Genomic DNA, 19,422 nt, shown 5'->3' on the forward strand with positions numbered 1-19,422 from the left:
TCCTCGCCACTGATCTTATGCTGATGTTTTGGGCATGCGAGGGAGGGGGGAATCTGGGATGAGCCAAGTGGCCATGTTCAGGCACATACTGAGGTTCAGGAGACAAAGCGCCAGCTGACAACAGTTCCAATAAAGCTCTTGAAACTTCCCTGAGCCTTGTTTGCTGACTGGAGCGACAGACCATTTACAACTTGCAAGCAAAGAGCTGTGATGTTACCTTGATGTTTGAGTTGAGCACTTCCGCCAGGAGGATTTGCTCCGGCTTCAGCCTGCACAGCTCGCTCAGCTGCTTCTTCAAGCCGGTGTACTTTTCATCCATGTTCAGCCTCAGTCCATACCGAAATGGGGTGGTGCCGTCTAGCTTAATTACTTAGAGAATGGGAAAAAAGAGTGTGTGTGTGTGACGAAAGGCACGTTTTTATAAAGACATTGTAACAGCAAAAACTGGGCTGGTTTGCCATTTCTGGGAGACCAGCAGGCGGCTGCTCACCACTTATCCAGTTGGAGCAGAACATTACACCCAAGACAGTGAGTAGCCCATGGATTGAACCCCTGATAATCCTGTCAATGTCAATTTACAGTTTTTAAAAAAGTTACGATGCAAAAAGTAAAAAGATGCAAAAGATGCAAAAAGCACCAAGAAAAAAAATTAGCAGGGCTTTCTTTCTTTCCATCCATCCATCCATCCATCCATCCATCTATATCCATCCATCCATCCATCCATCCATCCATCCATCCATCCATCCACCGATCGATCGATCGATCGATCGATCGATCGATCCATCGATCCATCCATCCATCCATCCATCCATCCATCCATCCATCCATCCATCCATCCATCCATCCATCCACCGATCCATCCACCGATCCATCCATCCATCCATCCATCCATCCATCCACCGATCCATCCACCGATCCATCCATCCATCCATCCATCCATCCATCCATCCATCCATCCATCCATCCATCCATCCATCCATCCATCCAAAGGAGTTTGTAAGCCCCTTTGAGTCTCCTTACAGGAGAGAAAGGGGGGATATAAATCCAACTCTTCTTCTTCCCGGCAGACATCAGGGCTCGATGGAACATTAGTCAATTCTGCAGGGACTGTAAAACCAATGTTTTCTGCCAGGCAGTCCCTGAGGACACTGGTCCCAAACTCCAACATCTTGGCCTCGAGTCCACACCCCTCCCTCTCATCCATAAGAATCATGGTGAGATGGATATAGATGGATGGATGAAAAGAAAGAAAGAAAGAAAGAAAGAAAGAAAGAAAGACAGAAAGACAGAAAGAAAGAAAGACAAAAAGAAAGCCCTGCTAATTTTTTTCTTGGTGCTTTTTGCATCTTTTGCATGGGTAAAAAAAACAGTGGGTATGGTATGGATACGCTGCCAGCTCTGTTATTTTGTATACCGGTAGATTTTAATCTATTAATTTATCACTATGTAATGACATGATGTCTTAAATATGTGTGCTGGCCACCCGAGCCCGGCTTTTTGGCTGGGGAGGGCAGGATATTAAATAGAACAACATAAACATTGAGACTCTTGAGTTTCATCATTTAACTAAAATCACCTGTAATCTCCAAGTGCATGTAGCTGTCCATCGGGAGGGGCAAAGATAAAAAATTAAAGGGGTCGAAGCGGACGCTGACGTGCCCACACGTCTTGCACTTCACTTGAGACCGCAGCTGCCCGTGGAAGAGGTCCACCACAATGGAACGGTTCCTTCGAAGGTGATTTTCCCAGGCCTGGAAGAGAGGGAAGGGCCGGGCAGAAAGACAGTTCAGTCCCGATGAGGAGATGCCAGAAACTTTTTAAAGGAGAAGGAGGCATGGGTAAAAATGGGTGTCCCCAAATGGGTTTTGGTAGAGGATGAAAGCAGGGTGATGGGGGGGTGGGGTGTCTGGTTGAGTAGGAAAATTTCAAGGGGGAGGGGGCTCCTAACTGAGTGGTCCTTCAGACCTGAAGAAACCAGTCCTGCCCAAGGAAAACTAGCCATTTTAGAGCTTCAAAGATGGATCTGAATAAAGGTTGTGTTTGTATTTCCATAGGGGAAGTGTCCGTGGCTTCTGTATCCCAGCATGCCTTGCTACAACCAGACAGTTTTCTTTTAAGTGTAAGAGGCACAATCTGACTTCAGCAGCAGTGGCGTAGGAGGTTAAGAGCAGGTGCACTCTAATCTGAAGGAACCGGGTTTGATTCCCAGCTCTGCCACCTGAGCTGTGGAGACTTATCTGGGGAATTCTGGGAATTAGCCTGTGCACTCCCACACACACCAGCTGGGTGACCTTGGGCTAGTCACAGCTCTGCGGCGCTCTCTCAGCCCCACCTACCTCACAGGGTGTGTGTTGTGGTTGGGGGGGGGGAAGGGCAAGGAGATTGTAAGCCCCTTTGAGTCTCCTTACAGGAGAGAAAGGGGGATATAAATCCAAACTCTTCTCTTTCTTCTTCTTCTTCTTCTTCTTCTTCTTCTTCTTCTTCTTCTTCTTCTTCTTCTTCTCCTTCTCCTCCTCCTCCTCCTCCTCCTCCTCATCTCCTCCATCTCACCTTAGAACTGCCGACAGAGCCTTCTACTTCATGTGCCAACTCTCTTCTTCTCCTCCCTCCCCCAAGTTTGGCTTTGGCTGACTTTCATACCTGAAACTAAAGCTCTGGTGAACTCAAAAGCAGACACAGTGCTTTGTGATTTGGGGGGACGATCCTAATAAGACCAAAAATGTCCCCATTCCCTCTCCTCCAATAGTTTTGCATATTCTGCTGCTTGTTGCCCAGGGTCATGAAAAAACCAGGGGCCCAACCTGATATTTAACACCCTTCATAATGCAGCTAAAATGACTCTGATGGGTTCTCTTGAGCAACACCAAGGAAGGCCACAGTCAAGAGGCTGGGGAAGGCACGAGACACAACAACCCTGCAGTCACGTACCTCTGCCGCTTCCCCCTCCATTTGGGGATTTCCTTTACCAACTGGATTGTTGCTAGCGGCCTCCACGTTTTAACCAAGGTCAGATGGCGCAGAGCTCTGACCTTGGCCAGATGTAATGTGTTACCTTCTGCTCTTAGACAGGGGGAAGGCTTGGTAATTCCCCATCATGAAAGAACGTGGCCCTGTGTAATTGGGGGTGAAAAGTCTGTTCTTCATGTTCTATTGCAGGGGTTTGCAACCTGCGGCTCTCCAGATGTTCATGGACTACAATTCCCATCAGCCCCTGCCAGCATGGCCAATTGGCTGATGGGAATTGTAGTCCATGAACATCTGGAGAGCCGCAGGTTGCAGACCTCTGTTCTATTGTATTGCCCCCTTTACAACAGGCCTAGGGCAAATATTTAGAGCCTTACAGGAGCAGCAGTGGCGTAGGAGGTTAAGAGCTCGTGTATCTAATCTGGAGGAATCGGGTTTGATTCCCAGCTCTGCTGCCTGAGCTGTGGAGGCTTCTCTGGGGAATTCAGATTAGCCTGGGGCACTCCCACCACCACGCCAGCTGGGTGACCTTGGGCCAGCTCATCACAGCTTCTCGGGAGCTCTCTGAGCCCCACCTACCTCACAGGGTGTTTGTTGTGAGGGGGGAAGGGCAAGGAGATTGTCAGCCCCTTTGAGTCTCCTGCAGGAGAGAAAGGGGGGATATAAATCCAAACTACTCCTCCTCCTCCTCCCCTCCTCCTCCTCCTCTTCCTCCTCCTCCTCCTCCCCCCCTCCTCCTTCTCCTCTCCTCCTCCTCCTCTTCATCTTCTTCTTCTTGATGGGTCTTGAAGAGCATGCTGACACTCAAATAATTATATTTTTGTTGAATGGGAATTGTAAGGAGATTCTGGAGCCTGTAGCAAACATTTTATGCTTTGTCACTGACAAATGTGCATAAATATTGTGTTGTTAGGCCAAGAAAGGTTAACTGAATTGAATGTACCTCTGCCGCTACTTCCCAATCTGGCCGGCCATCGCTGTCTTTCAGTTCTACATACGGCTTATCGTGAACTCTGTTCAGATCTTCGTGAAGGCCATCCAGGAGAAAAGCCAGGAGCTCCTGTGAGTCTTGTTGCTGGAAGCCATTAAACCTGGGTGCGTATTTAGCTATCGTCCACTGCAAAATGAAGCAAACGCAACCAAGGTTCTGGTTGTTAAGCTAGCCTGTCCTCTGCAATTCATTCAGAATAAAATTCAAAGGCAAGGTGATCGCTTTTGGCGGGACAGTCCCGCCTTAAACCAATTTGTCCCGCGGGGTTTTTTTTAACTGTCCCAATTTTTGGAAGGCTGCCGCACTGCCTTCTGGGGCGCTTCTGGTTCCCACCCTGTCACAGGGCGGGAAACAGGGGCAGTCTTACTTCAGAAAGGCAATCGCGGCAAGCCTCACAAGACAGCTAGCAGGGAGGCACTGCCTTTTGGGCGCCCCAGTTTCCCCGCCTCTGTGACAGAGGCGGGAAACGAGAACGCCTCAGAAGGTAGTGCTTCCCGCGGCCGCGGCGCATCCGCTCACTTCGCTCGGCCAGTCCCAGTTTAAAAAGGTGAAAATCTGGTCACCTTATTCGAAGGCCAATTCGAAAACACATTTCCCCCGCAGCTTTGAATCTGAAGTGGCACATTCCACTCTGGACTGTATCACATCCCCCTTTCCTTCGTGTGAATTACAGTAAAAGCCGCTTTGAAATGTTTTGGCCGCAGCATTGCATACGAGCTGCTCCAATTCAGGATTCTAGAATCTATATATATAAAAATCTATCAGTTCGTTTTTCTGCTGACAGGTAATCTCCCAAACTACTGGACCAATTGCTTTGAAATTTTCACACAACGTCGCATTCACATGTGGCCAGGTTTCCATACTGTTTCCATACCTCCTGTTGTGTACATGTCACAACTGTGCTATTTATTGTGTGCATGCCACACCTGTGACAGTTGGAACCACAGTTCTGTTCCGCAACAGCGCCATCTGCTGGCCGTCAAAGCAGCACCCTCTGATACAAGGGAACCAACCATGCCTTCCTTGAAAACCACTGCCTTATGGAGTGAAAGGGACGGGGTCCGCCATCTGGACATGGCCCACCCACCCTAGCGGAGGAAGGGGAAATTGAGGGAGGGTCCAGGGGTTTGCTGGACCAAACCTCTGAAATTTGAACACAACTTAGCTCATACCTCCCAGCGTGTTTTACGCTAGATCAGGGGTAGGGAACCTGCGGCTCTCCAGATGTTCAGGAACTACAATTCCCATCAGCCCCTACCAGCATGGCCAATTGGCCATGCTGACAGAGGCTGATGGGAATTGTAGTTCCTGAAGCTATCTGGAGAGCCGCGAGGTTCCTACCCTGCGCTAGATAATTGGCCTGCAAGGAAGGAAGAGTAGAAGGGACTTCAGGACCAGGCCCACCTGTACATGGCCCACCCACCCTAACAGAGGAAGGGGAATGTTAAGGAGGGACCCCGCAGGATTGCCATGCAAGGGAACGGGAGAGAGGGAGGGGAGCGAGGGGCCCCTTGCCTCTCCCCTCCCTTGCAATCAATGACACATGTTTGAACCGTTCACTTTCCCTTTTCTTCCTTTTCCACTTCACCAGACTCAGCCACAGCAACGCGTGGCCAGGCATGCTAGTTAAAACTAAAATGTGAGCCAGTGGGAAGAAGGGTCCCCAATTTTACAATTTGCTGTATGTGAATCACATAGAATTCTCACCCGTAATTTCAAGGGAGCAATGTTCTTCTGAGTTCCACTCCATAGCTCTTGAATTAGATCTCCGTAGCACTTGGCCATGTGGCCCTTCATACCGATCGGATTAGTCCTAGAATTGTGAAGAAAACGTAAAAAAAAAAGCATTAGTTTTGAGCTGCGTTTTTCAAACAAGGAAGAGACTGACACAACGAACCAACCTAGGCACTGTGTATTTAACCATTTAAAGAATTTACTGGCCACTTTTCTTCCTTATAGAGCTCAAGGCAGTCTACGATATATAAATAAAATACGGTACAAAAAGCAAACATAAAACCAAAATTTGAAAACAACAGTTTAGAACTGCTTTCGTCAAGTGAAGTGCTAAATAAAAGTGTCTTCAGCTGCCTACTGAAGATCAAAAGTGAGGGGGCCAAGATCATCTCCCTGGGGAGATTGTGCTACAGAACAAGGAGGTAAAATTCCAGAGTGTACCTCTTCAATCTCCAGAACTAAAAATGGTCATTTAAAACAAAGGGTGGGGGGAGGGTAGTGTCGCACATCAACATCCCCTCTGCATGGGAAAAGGCTATATTAGTTTTCTTGTGTGCAGATATATATATTTTTTAAAAAATGTGCACAAGCAGTAAAAATATATGTAATTACCTCTCCTCCCCAGTCTGCGTATAATCCAGCATTAAGCCTACGCAAGACAACACGAAGGAAACAAAGAACTCATCTGAGCTGCTAAGCCAGCTTTTAGAATCAAAGGAAGGCATATTATTTGTCAGGGAATTTTTTTGTTAACTAATTAAGACATTGACTCTCTGTGTATCTTTTTAAAAAATTGTTTTTATTAACTGGTTGTGGTGGGTTTTCTGGGCTGTGCGTAACAGTGTGTAACAGACTTCCCTCTGTGATACACCTCTGAAGATGCCAGCCACAGATGCCGGGGAAACAAGATCCACCAGACCACAGCCACACAGCCCGGAAAACCCACCACAATCAGTTGAATCCGGCCATGAAAGCCTTCGACAATACACTGTTTTTCTTAAGTTTAAAGTAGCATACAAAGAAGTAAAGTAACAATAAAATGACATGTAACTAGGAACAATGTGATTCGTAGCATCACACGATGCTACCCGTCTTACAAAGATTAAAATATCAAAATTCGGTTTGCAGTTAGAATTGTGAAAAAGGAAAAAGATAATTAAGCAGTGTGGCTTATAGCTAGTAAGAAAGGTGGAATATAGCAAAGAGAAAAGCATAAGGAAAAGAAAAACATAAAAGTTCATTAAAATTCATCAAACATCAAAATTAATTCATAATTTGATTCTAGGAATGACTTTCTAAATTATATAGGTTGTAGGTTACTAATTAATTCAATCTATCAGCTTATTTCATTTAATGATATATAATAGAATTTGTCTCTAAGTGTTGAATTGGGCTCATTTCTTAAACCATGTTTTGAATACAGTTTAGCACAGGGGTCTGCAACTTGCGGCTCTCCAGATGTTCATGGACTACAAATCCCATCAGCTCCTGCCAGCATGGCCAATTGGCAGGGGCTGATGGGATTTGTACATAATCCATGAACATTCGGAAAACTGTATGCCGGTAGACTCCTGGCTTTAACACTATATTACTTATATGTATTCTTGCTCCATTTAACATTTTTAACTCTCAGTGTATCTTTAGTGCATATTTTTGTGGTGTTTCAATACCTCCTTTCAGGATTTCAGAAACACAGAGCAACTTTCCCTTATTGCCCGGAGCCTTCCAAATTGTCGTTTACCCAACATCGCTTTTCATCATGGGTTAGCATGCATTTCATTTGTGTCTGTGTTCACATGTCCAGAGGTGGGATCCAGCAGGTTCTCACCAGTTCCCAAGAGTGGGTTACTAATTATTTGTGTGTGCCGAGAGTGGGTTACTAATTGGGTCTGCTTTTCCGTTAGAAATTCCACTAGGTCCAAAAAATCATAAAAGTCCTGTTGTTTCCTATGTGGCTGGTTAGCGAAGGTGGAAAACGGGGTAATTCTCCCTGTTGGGCTGTTTTAAAAACATGTTTTAGAAATATGGTCAAGTTCCTTGTTTAAGGAAAGTCTCCTCCTTTTGATTTCTAGAAACAAAATTAAGTATTCGAAAGTATTAAATATTTGACAGGCAGTCAATTAGAGAAGTAGTTGTTTCTGTTGCCGGTAGACGATAGGATTTGCTATAATGAGTTTAAATTTTCGACAGAAAGATACCAGCTGGAAATTAGGAACTTTTTTTTTTTACAGTAAGAGTTTTTTACAGTAACAAATTATTAATGCCGCCTCACTGGAATCCTCGGCCACTGTCATGCTCCCTACTTCAGGCTCCATTACGCTTAGCCACTGTTTGAATCCCACCACCATGGGAACCTGTTACTAAAATTTTTGGATTCCACCACTGCACATGCCCGTAAAATAACATACCGTGAGCAACATTAAATGGCCCATTGTGGCAGAAAGGCGGCTGACTGTTTGCAGTGAACAAATCCATTTGATAAAATCTCCCGTCCCTTTGGGACTTTTGGATTGTTGGGATAAGGTCATTTACCTGTTCAGCTCATACAGGTGTCTGCCCGAAATGAAATACTTTGTGAGAGGCTGTGTGTTGCTGACACACTGAATGCTGGAATTCATGAAGCAGGTGTTCCCGAGGTTGCTCAAACCGGTGGCACCCTTCTCAGTAGGGACTGGACAGAAAGAAAGAGAATTGCTGGCAAGGGAGCATTTGGCCACGGGATAAGAATTGGGGAAATGGAGGGAAAGTCAACAGAGGGGAAGGGGTTTGGGGTAGACACACAAGCACCTCAGGCTAAACAGACTTTCACAACCACAACCACACAATCTTTATTAGGCATTTAAAATAGAGCATTACCAGACATGTATAAAGTACAAATCAAGAGTACATTCAAAATGCAGACAGAAAGACTGTATGGCCTCTCGACACCTGCAGTCTGAGGTGGTACAGTCCGTTCACCTTGACGTTCCGGTTCACATGTAGACCAGTCCAGCGTGTTTAATTGGGGATGGGGCGGGGGGTTACTTAGTATACATTACTTAGAAAGTTCTGTCACTTAGAAATGTATACATTACTAAGTAAACATTACTTAGAAAGTTCTGTCACTTGTAAAAGAGATTTTGCTACTTTTTCCAAGAGCACGACATCTGCGTTGTTTAACAGAAGCCCCACAACAGAACTGTCAGAGTCTCTTTCCAGATTTTGTCTAGGGCCAGCCTGGGAGAGAAATTCCTAATGCCCACATATCTCGGACAGTCGAGTATAATGTAAACAGACTTTCTTTATAGCGCTCCACAGATGCTACACAAAGTGGTGTCACCAAAACCTGGAACTCTGCTTTGGACAGAACAAGCCCACATCAGGAAGCATGAGGTCTCTGCATCTGCTACGTGCAGGCAAAGGCTGCAAGGAAGACCTCCACGAATGGCCATGTGCGTCCATGTGTGTGTCGCTATCTCCCTCTCTCCTGCAACTGCCAACAAGCGGCTTAAACTGAATCAAAAGTGATATGGAACCAGAAGAGAAGAGACACACCGGCAGTCTGAATTTGGCTGAGGGGAAGCACCCACTTCCTGCATTCCACTGACCCTACTAAAAGAGCTGCAACCATCCCCCCGCCCCATCCCCAATTAAACACGCTGGACTGGTCTACATGTGAACCGGAACATCAAGGTGAATGGACTGTACCACCTCAGACTGCAGGTGTCGAGAGGCCATTTGTCAGTTTTAGGTTTTGTTTTAATATAGACAAGTTTAAAAAAACTTATAACCTAGCAAAGCCGTGGGGCAAAGTGGTTAAGACTGGTGGACTCTAATTGGGTTTGCTTCCCGACTGCTCCACATGAAGCCTGCTGGGTGACCTTGTACCAGTCACAGTTCTCTCCGAACTCTCTCAGCCCCACCTACCTCACGAGGTGTCTGTTGTGGGGAGGGGAAGGGAAGGAGTTTGCAAGGCCCTTTGACTCTTCTTACAGTTGAGAAAAGCGGTGCATAAAAGCCAACTCTTCTTCAGAGCAAAGGCGAGGACGGGCTAGACCAGTGGTTCTCAACCTTCCTAATGCCGTGACCCTTTAATACAGTTCCTCCTGCTGTGGTGACCCACAACCCTGACATTTATCCATTTTATAGATGGAGAACACTGTTGCAGAGAGTCTTGTGGGCTTACCCCTGTAGAAAGGTGAACCGCTCACTCCCCTGGGGGTGGGGTCATGACCCACAGGTTGAGAACCACTGGGCTAAAAGAATAAGTCTTCCTGTTTTGTTAGTTTTCTGCTTTCATTCTTTTAAAAAGGATGCAGGTCAAGTGTTCAGAAGTACAGTTCCCCACTCGCAGTCTGCAGTAATACAGTCCACTTTACTGCTAGCTGTATATGTGCATGTCAACCAGTCCCTAACTCCTGATTTGTTTCATGCTAACTCTTACCCTTGTGCCGATCAATTTTGCTGCTGTTTGCTATGAAGGACATCTCTTCTGGCCAGCTCATATCTTTGTTTCGGACTGAAAGAGACACACAATGCAGACAGTTCAGATGATGAGCACCCGTTACAATCCAGAACATAGTTGCAGAATGACTTCCGACCATCTCCCCAATTCCCCTTTGCAAAAAGCTACAAGGGCTCCCAGACCCTCAAACTTTCATGGACAAGAATGTTTCTGAACCAGAGCTCTCAGCTGCAACACCAGCAGGATTTCTATGCCTCAACTCTGAAAAGGGCTCACAAGAAGCTCTTATGAAATGAAAGGAAATATATTCCCTACGGTAGGGGTGGCCAACCTATGGCACTCCAGATGTTCATGGACTACAATTCCCAATTGGCCATGTTGGCAAGGCAATAGGGAATTGTAGTCCGGGGTGGAACATCTGTAGCCATAGATTGGCCACCCTCGCCCCACAGTCTCTTCTAAGAACTCCTAGGTTTTGAAGTCCAAGTTAGCTAGGGCCAGGGAGTGCTGATCCTTTGGCACTCCAGATAGCCCATGGACTACACTTCCCACTGGCCATGCTGGCAAGGGCTGATGGGAATTGCAGTCCATAACATCTGGCGTGCCAAAGGTTCACCACCACTGAGCTAGTTAATGACAGGTTGGACCTATGGAGAAGCTGTCTTCTCTTCAATGGGGCAAAGTCACCCGAGCTGGATAGGTCAAACCTATTACTTTCTATGAATTTTTTTTTACCACTGTCCTAGATTGTAGGGGGCAGTCCCTTTCAGAGCCTTGCTCCACTGGCACAAGTTTCTCATCACTTCAAGCCATAACCAATTATTAATTTTTTTTTACCTCCCATCTCAATGCCAACTTAAATATTACTCTCCGGGTGGGAAGTGGGTGACTTTGCCCCCCTGAAGAGAAGACGGCCTCGTGGTCAAGTCCAACCAGTTGTTCTCCTTCAGTGAGCGGCCACATCATCCAGAGCCTCCCTACTGTTTGAAGTGGGGCTATGCAAATTTTCTGCTACTTTCCCAGATTGTAGGGGGCCGACCCTTCCTGTTCGGATAGCCCTGAAGTTCAGCCAGGTGGCTGGCTCTGGAGCTCCACTGAAGTAGAACTGTTAAATTTGTTTGTCTGAGACTTTTATGGAAACAACAACTGAATGGAAAACTCCTGGCGTCCTTTTACCACTGTGCTATAGAGAGTGTCTTAACCTACTGCATCTGTGTATGGTTCTCCAGCGTAATAGTGGCAGATGGGCTACGCCTCCAAAGGGTGATCACTACTTTAACAGAGGGACAATCAGCTGCCCCTCTCCCTCCTTTAAAGAATTCTATAATTCCCCTGAAGCTTCCAAAGAAAGCCCGAAATATTCCTTTATGAGACCCGCCTCATCCAGCACACACTCTTTGAACTGTTACCATCTGGCAGACGAGATACAAGGTCTATCAAAACTAGGACAAAGAGGCCAGCTTGAGACAAATTCTACTCTAGAGCTGTGGCTATGCTAAACTCTGACCGGCTTGCAGGTTGATGTGAGCTTACAGGGCTGTGGAGGGATGGGGTGGAGTGAAGGGGAGGAAAGTGAGGATGGGGTATGAGTCTGAATCTGCGTGCATCGAGGGAATGCTGCTGTGAAATTTTAGTTGTGCAAGAACAATGTTTAACAATAAAATGCTTATGCTTATGCTTATGCTTATGCTTGTTTGTTTGTTTCTTAAATTTCTATATTCCTGATCCTCGGCGGCCCTCCGGGAGTATGCATGCAACATAAAATCTAAACAGTGGCTGAACGAGGAGCAAATCATACAACACAATAAACAACCACATAGGCTCCCATCCAATTAACAATCAATAAAACATTCTAAAACTTTGTATAAAACAGCGGTTAATAATTAATTAACAAATAAATAAATAAGCAAAGGAGGCATCCAAAAAAACCCCATTTAAAACTCACCTCTAAGAAGGAGGACGCATGAGCCCCTCAATACAGGGCACCCTGGTGTAACAGCGCAAAAGCAGAGAACAGAGAGTTAGTAACCGAGTTTTACCTCTCAGGTTCCCTTACACTTCATTCTTTCCTCCCGCTCGCCCTTTGCTCAACCAATCCCCCTAGTTTGCCCTCCCGCGTCACTGGATCCCTTATCCTTTCACTGAAAGGGTTTAACTAGGAATCAGTACTAAAGATGGACCTTTGCTTAAAATGCATTTTAAAAGTAATTTGCAATACAGGTGAACTTAAAGAACACCACCACCAAAATAGCAAAATATATTTGAACAAGTATGGTCTAAGGGTAATAACTGATGAGGGAAACATTTCAAAAGGTCTTGAAAAGAATGTGACAAATGAGGCCAGGTCTACTCATACTAATTTCAAAGGAGGGGCCGATCTGTTGCCCGGAGTCCAGATCTACTCCCAGCGATTCCCAGATAGTTAGACTAGCCCACAGCAACTCGCGGCTCTCCAGATAGTGCTCATTATGGATTCACAATTCCTATCAGCCACTTGGCCATGCTGCCAGGGGCTGATGGGATTTGGCAGTCCATGAACATCAGGAAAAGCCGCAGGTTGCAGACCCTGAGTTAGACCAATTGTCTGGAGGCCAGGCTCACCAGCATCAGTTCCAACACAGATGTACTGCTGATATATTGACTAAAACTAGTACGTGTCTCAGAATCTGGGACTGGGGCCTTTATTTTACCTTCTATGCTACCAAATATTTGCTCATCTCCTGTATGTTCAAGGTACTCCAAATGCGTGTGGTCCTCATCAGTCCACAAAAGAGTAAGGTAGTTCCTGTAAAGGAAAAGCGTGCAATCAAGCTAATAACTGCTTTCATGAGCTTCAAAAAAAGCAAAAACAACAACAACAAAAGAACAGAAGCAGTGCCTATAGAAGCTCTGGTGTAAGAAGTATTTGGGGGGCAGAGACAGACACGTGCAGAACCCCAAAAGAGGTTTCTTCATCGATATCCTGTTGTGTGGGCCAACACTGACCCTACATCAGTGGTTCTCTTTGTCCTTCCAACGCCACGCGACCAGCTTTTAATGTTAAAGTCTCCTCGCGTTGTGGCAGGACCCACAACCATATAATTGATTATAGAAACCCTGCTCATTGGCATAGACAACAGTACACAACAATAATAAAACAGATTAAAAGCATATAAAATACAGGATATACATGTTAGGATCTAAGGAAATCTACTGGCGCTAGTAATTTCCAGGAGAAAGTCTTTCACCACTATCCTACAGAGAAGAGGATCTGTATTGTCCAACAAGCAGTGTGTAATTCAATTAAATCGGGGGGATGGGGTAAAAGGAGGAGAGACTTCATGCATACTGACCCGATTTCCCTTGAATCTGAGACAGTGAAGAGTAATGGTAGGCCAGAGATTCAACTGAGTCATCGTTACATGGGCACAATCTTTTAGCCTTTTCTTGCTTATTAAATCTGCCAACCATATAATTATTTCTCCAACCATATAATTATTTGCGTCTCGGTTCCTAAGACCATCAGAAATATGTGTTTTCTGATGGTCTTAGGCAGGGGTCTGCAACCTGTGGCTCTCCAGATGTTCATGGACTACAATTCCCATCAGCCCATGCTGGCAGGGGCTGATGGGAATTGTAGTCCATGAACAACTGGAGGGCTACGAGGTTGCAGACCTCTTAGGCTTTTACCCTCTCCAAGTCGCTCGACTCTCAAAGGGTCGCAGAACCTGCCAGGTTGAGAATAAACTGCTGCCTTACATGATCTGAATCTTTGACGTGATGTGTACATCATCTGAAGCGGAAAAGAAACAAACAGCAGCGGCCTTGGCGCACAGACCCTGCAAGAATTTTGTTTTGTTTATTTTATAGGAGGAACCTGGGTGGGAAGGGATGACGTAGAGGCCCTTCCAGAAAATCTCCTTTTTATTAAGGATCGAGAGGAGAAATAACACAGTGATAGCTTAACCTATCGCATCGGCAATACCAGAGGTGGCACTTCAGAGCTCCTCTCTGTGGGCACGGTGCAAACAGAGTGCTCCCCCCCACATCTAGGGCTGGCCTGGGTTGCTGGGCCGGACATTAGCATTAAACCTAACACCTAGTTTTTTGGGGAAGCAGTGTAGGTAACCCTGTTAAAAGCCGCCAAGTTAAACCCCACCTCTGATTTTCATGCAAAAGAACTAAAGTACTCCATCCTTTATTGTGGGAGTAAAACAAGGCTGCTGGCAATGTGATTTCAGCTTATGGAATTAAACCCTCCTAGGGTCGTGATTCTCCCCGCTCGCGAGTTGCATGTAGTTGCTTCAGAAAACAAAGCCACCGTTATCGGATTAACACCAGTAATTGGTGCTATTCGAAGTAATTGATTTCAATGCTAAAACCTTATTATTCAGGTCCTCAGACGTTACCACGTTGGTTCTTTCGCGACAAATAAGTGGGCTTTGGGGTTGCAGTTCGGCACCGGGTCTCGGGGCGCGTCTCACCGTCACTGAAATAACATCTCAAGAAGCAGTGTGAATTCCTAAGCATCTCGGGTCACATTTGGTTGCCACGAGACATACAAGCCTGCTACCAAAAATGGCAGCACGTATGTCTGGTACGTCTTACAGAGTCTTGACGTTCCTATGATATCGAAGTTTTCTTTCCAGCTTTGCTTTATGTTGTTCATTTTGAAGGGCAGTGTGACGGCAAGACGCAGATAAACAATAGCAGGGCTGTGGCCGCCAGAAGTTCAGCTAGAGGTCATTCAGGCCTCCCAGCCGCTGCCCTAGCCTGGAAAGGCCACTGCCACACGGCCTGATGGGGTGGCCTTCCCAGGCTAGGGAACCGGCTGGGAGGCCTGGGTGACCTCCAGCCGGGCTGCGGCCGCCAGTGCCCCCTCCCCCCCCCTTCCCAGCTCAAGAAGTCTCCTCTTCACCCCAGGAGCCCAGGGCGGGGAGGAGAGCTGAGCCAGAGCTCTCCTCCCCACCCTGGTCTTCAGGGTAATGAAAGCCTTCCTCTTCCAGGGTAGGGGGAGCGAGCGGTTTTTTCAACAACTGGTTCGGCCGAACCGGGCCGAACTGTCAGAATCCCACTTCTGCCCTGGCTGACATGTTAACCGGCAGTCAAGTTTACATGGTTATGTCGAAGGCTTTCACGGCCGGAATCACTAGGGCAGTGGTGGCGAACCTTTTCGAGACCGCGTGCCCAAATTGCAACTCAAAACCCACTTATTCATCACAAAGTGCCAACACGGCAATTTAACCTGAATACTGAGGTTTTCGTTTAGAAAAAAAGGTTGGCTCCGAGGTGCGCGTTACTCAGGAGTAAGCTTGGTGAAGCAACTGTGCAATGCTTCAAATGGGTGAATCACAACCCTAGGAGGGTTTACTCAGAAACAAACTCCATTGCCAGCAACCGAGCTTACTCCTAGGTAAAGGATCGTGCCCAGGTCAGCCTAGATGTGTGTGTGTGGGGAGGTGATTTTCCGCCCCCCCCCCCATGATGAACTCTGTGTGTCTGTGCCCACAGAAAGGGGCCCATAGGTGTCTGTGCCCATAGGTTCGCCACCACTGCACTAGGGTGTTGTGTGGTTTCTGGGCTGTATGGCCAGGTTCTAGTACACTGATGGCGAACCTTTTCGAGACCGAGCGCCCAAACTGCAACCCAAAACCCACTTATTTATTGCAAAGTGCCAACACGGCAATTTAATACTGAGGTTCTCTCAGTTTAGAAAAAACCAGTTGGCTCGAGCTACGTGAAGCTTTACTTCGGAGAATATAGCTTGGTGGTAGCTTTCTGTGGCTTTGCTTTTGAAGCAACCGCGGCAACTCTTTCCAATGGGTGAATCAATGACCCTAGGGAAGGTTTACTCCAGCTCAAACAAGCCTCCCAGATTGACAGCAACCGCAGCCATTCCCAGGTGTAAAGGATCGTGTGCTTTTGTGCCCTCTCACATGTGAAAATCAGTGGGGTTTAACAGCGCTTAACAGGGTTACCTACACTGCTTCCCCAAAACTAGGTCTTAGGAGCAGCAGTGGTGTAGGAGGTTAAGAGTTCGTGTATCTAATCTGGAGGAACCGGGTCCACTCTGCCGCCTGAGCTGTGGAGGCTTCTCTGGGGAATTCAGATTAGCCTGTGCACTCCCACACACGCCAGCTGGGTGACCTTGGGCTAGTCACAGTTTCTTGGAGCTCTCTTCAGCCCCACCCACCTCACAGGGTGTTTGTTGTGAGGGGGGAAGGGCAAGGAGATTGTAAGCCCCTTTGAGTCTCCTGCAGGAGAGAAAGGGGGGATATAAATCCAAACTCTTCTTCTTCTTCTTAGGTTTAATGCTAATAATCGATCCCAGCGGCCCAGGCCAGCCTAGATGTGTGGGGGGGCTTAATTCTGTTTCATGCTGCCCACAGAGAGAGCTCTGAGTGCCACCTCTGGCACCCGTGCCATAGGTTCGCCACCACTGTTCTAGTAGCATTTTCTCCTAAACGTGGTATTCTGGGTGGTGTTCACCAGCCCTTTGACTGCTTACTGCCTGGAGACATCCTTTGTCTGGGTGGTGTTCATTACTCACTACCTTGATTATCGTGTTTTTCACCACTCTAGGCCTCTTGCCTTGAAAACTCTATGGGGTTGCCATAGGTTGGCTGCAGCCTGAGCCAAAAATAGGGGGGAAAGAAGCTGATACCTCCCGAGCCTTCATCAGCCCCTGCACATCCAATCACTGTGCGCAGTTTTCTGAAAACCCGCAAAAGCTCTGCTGTTACCTCACTGTTGTACAGCCACAAGCGCATGTCCTCCTCCTTTATCCGCAGCCTCTGCGACAGGTATTCGTGAATCTCCTTGATGGTCTGGATGCGGCTGAAGCATCCCGTGTAGGCCAAGACTCTCTTCAAGGGTGCGTTGGGAGAGGGGACGTTCCCTGCGTTGGCAAGAAGGTGAAGGCGGTCGTTATCGAAGGATGGGGAAGAGGGTGCCGAGGTGCTCGACTCAGCGGCTGGCAACAGACTGAACCTCCCCAACCCCGGTTTTATATATCCAGGTCTTGTCAGTTCCTCCTGTCTTAAGAGCGGCTTCTGACGGTCCCTTTCTTCCACCTCATCACAAGCAAGCAAAAACTACTGGAGCAGGAGTCTGCAACCTGTGGCGCTCCAGATGTTCATGGACTACAATCACTGGTGGGATCCAAACATTTTAGTAACAGGTTCCCATGGTGGTGGGATTCAAACTTTGGCGTAGCGCCAATGGGGCTGGGCGGGGCACGATGGGGCGCACGGCGCATTCCATTTAGAAGCGGGGCGCTGTGGTAAGACGCAGCCGCCGCGCCGGTCCTTGGTGGCGGAAACTTGAATGCACGTTAGGGCGCAGGAGCTGCCACGCACGCCCGAGTGTGCACCTCCTGCCTGTTGTGATCAAGTTTGCTCCTGCGTTCTCGCTTACTGCTGAGGAGGAAGGCGTGCAATCTAAGAGCGCAAAAAATCACGCGGCAAAATCCCCAATTAGTCACCCCCTCTCGGGGCACACAATACAACAAATTAGTAGCCCTGCACTCCGCCGGGGAACCTGTGAGAACCTGCTGGATCCCACCTCTCACTACAATTGCCAATTGGCCATGCTGGCAGGGGCTGATGGGAATTGTAGTCCATGAACATCTGGTGAACCAAAGGTTGTAGGCCCCTGTACTGGAGGATACACAACCACAGAAGCGGGCAGATGAGAGTCTCACCCAGAGCTTCCAAAGAACGTGGGAGTTGGTGTCACACGATCTGTAAGAGCGTGACTGAGGCACCAACACACTCACCAGATGCCCACTCTCACCAGCCTCAGTTTCCCTTCTGTAATATAGGGATAATCATACAAGCCTGCCTGGGAGGAGGGGAGGCATAGCGGGAGAGCAGCACCGACGGGCCTCACCAGCAACGATGAAGATGGAACGAAACAAGGTGCATAAAGAATCTTCTAATACGTAAATGATGTTTATTCAATGATCTGAATGCATTTCTCACCAAAACTCTTCCTCGGGGATCAAACCTGGCTTTCAGCAACAGCTCAAAAAGTTTCTTGGAATCACTCCTTATGCTCACAAAGGTGGAAGCCTTCAGACTAGTTAAGAATAGGCTCTTGGATCTTGATTTTCATAATTTGACTCGTGTGCTGCCAAGACAACCTGTTCTCTGGACTACATTATTAATCCCATGACAGCTGATGGAATTATGGCAGCATATCTTCGATCTTGCTGATTAATCCTTAACCCAGAGGAGAGCCTTTGGCTACTGCAAGATGCAATGTGCTGCCATCAGCTCTGCTGGAGGAAGAAGATTTAAGAATATGGAACGCTCTAAAAAGAGTTTGTTCTGTGGTGATAGGACTACAGTTGAAACACTTGACCATTCTCTGTTTCTATGCCCTAAATACAAAAAGATACGCATGAAATACATGAATTCCATCTTCTTGCAATGTTCTCAGTGGCAAGAGTGTTATAAGATACTCAATCTCCTGAACAGCTCTGATGTGCTCTTTTGTGAAACTGTTGCAAATTTTATCCTGGAAATTAGTAGTTTTAACTGCATTTCTTAACCTTGTTTTGTTTTCAAATTTTGTCCTGCTTTGTATGCCAATAAAGGCTTGTGGTGGTGGTAAGAAGTTTCTCCAACTGCGATAAATTGCTGAAAGCCCGGTTTGATCCCCCAAGGAAGCGTTTTAACATGAAACACATCAGCGTCGTTGAATAAGCAGTGGCGTAGCGGTTAGGAGCAGGAATACTCTAATCTGGAGGAACCGGGTTTGATTCCCCGCTCTGCCGCCTGAGCTGTGGAGCCTTATCTGGGGTATTCAGATTAACTTGTGCATTCCAACACATGCCAGCTGGGTGACCTTGGGCTAGTCACAGTTCTTCTGAGCTCTCTCAGCTCCGCTCACCTCACAGGGTGTTTGGGTGGGGGAAGGGAAGGGAAAGAAGATTGTAAGCCTCTTTGAGTCTCCTTGCAGGAGAGAAGGGGAGATATAAATCCAAACTCTTCTTCTTCTTGTGGGAGCAAGAAGAAAGGTAATAGGTAATTAGGAAGATATTTGATTGTACTGTAATTTTTAAAACACAAATAAAGAAACCGTTTCTGTTGTTAATTAAAAGTTAAAGGTGCATTACAGCTATCTGAAGGTCATTTCTTGAAGTCAAATGTGTTTTACAAGCTGAACCTAAAGAGCAGAAATTAATGCAGTCATTTCCTATAAACTGATTTGTGTGATTTTAACAACAATTTGTTCTAAATGCCTGCGTTTTTAAGGTGGACTTTTTAAGCAGTGTGCTAAGCAGTGTGCTAAGTATTATACAATC

At 46.8% G+C, this 19,422-nt stretch overlaps 1 protein-coding gene across 1 annotated transcript in view; it reads right to left on the reverse strand.

Moving 5' to 3' along the window:
* USP32 (ubiquitin specific peptidase 32) overlaps window positions 1–19,422 on the reverse strand; it is a 67,220-nt gene that overhangs the window by 22,424 nt on the left and 25,374 nt on the right. Inside the window, exons 9-16 of the mRNA XM_048518858.1 lie at window positions 16,856–17,010; window positions 12,824–12,917; window positions 10,113–10,187; window positions 8,222–8,360; window positions 5,663–5,768; window positions 3,908–4,081; window positions 1,577–1,751; window positions 218–369 (exon numbers count right to left, since the gene is read on the reverse strand). Of these exons, the coding sequence (XP_048374815.1) occupies window positions 218–369; window positions 1,577–1,751; window positions 3,908–4,081; window positions 5,663–5,768; window positions 8,222–8,360; window positions 10,113–10,187; window positions 12,824–12,917; window positions 16,856–17,010 (1,070 nt within the window). The remainder of the gene's footprint in view (window positions 1–217; window positions 370–1,576; window positions 1,752–3,907; window positions 4,082–5,662; window positions 5,769–8,221; window positions 8,361–10,112; window positions 10,188–12,823; window positions 12,918–16,855; window positions 17,011–19,422) is intronic.

Source organism: Sphaerodactylus townsendi, linkage group LG16 (assembly GCF_021028975.2).
Source record: "Sphaerodactylus townsendi isolate TG3544 linkage group LG16, MPM_Stown_v2.3, whole genome shotgun sequence".
Taxonomy (NCBI): Eukaryota; Metazoa; Chordata; class Lepidosauria; order Squamata; family Sphaerodactylidae; genus Sphaerodactylus; species Sphaerodactylus townsendi.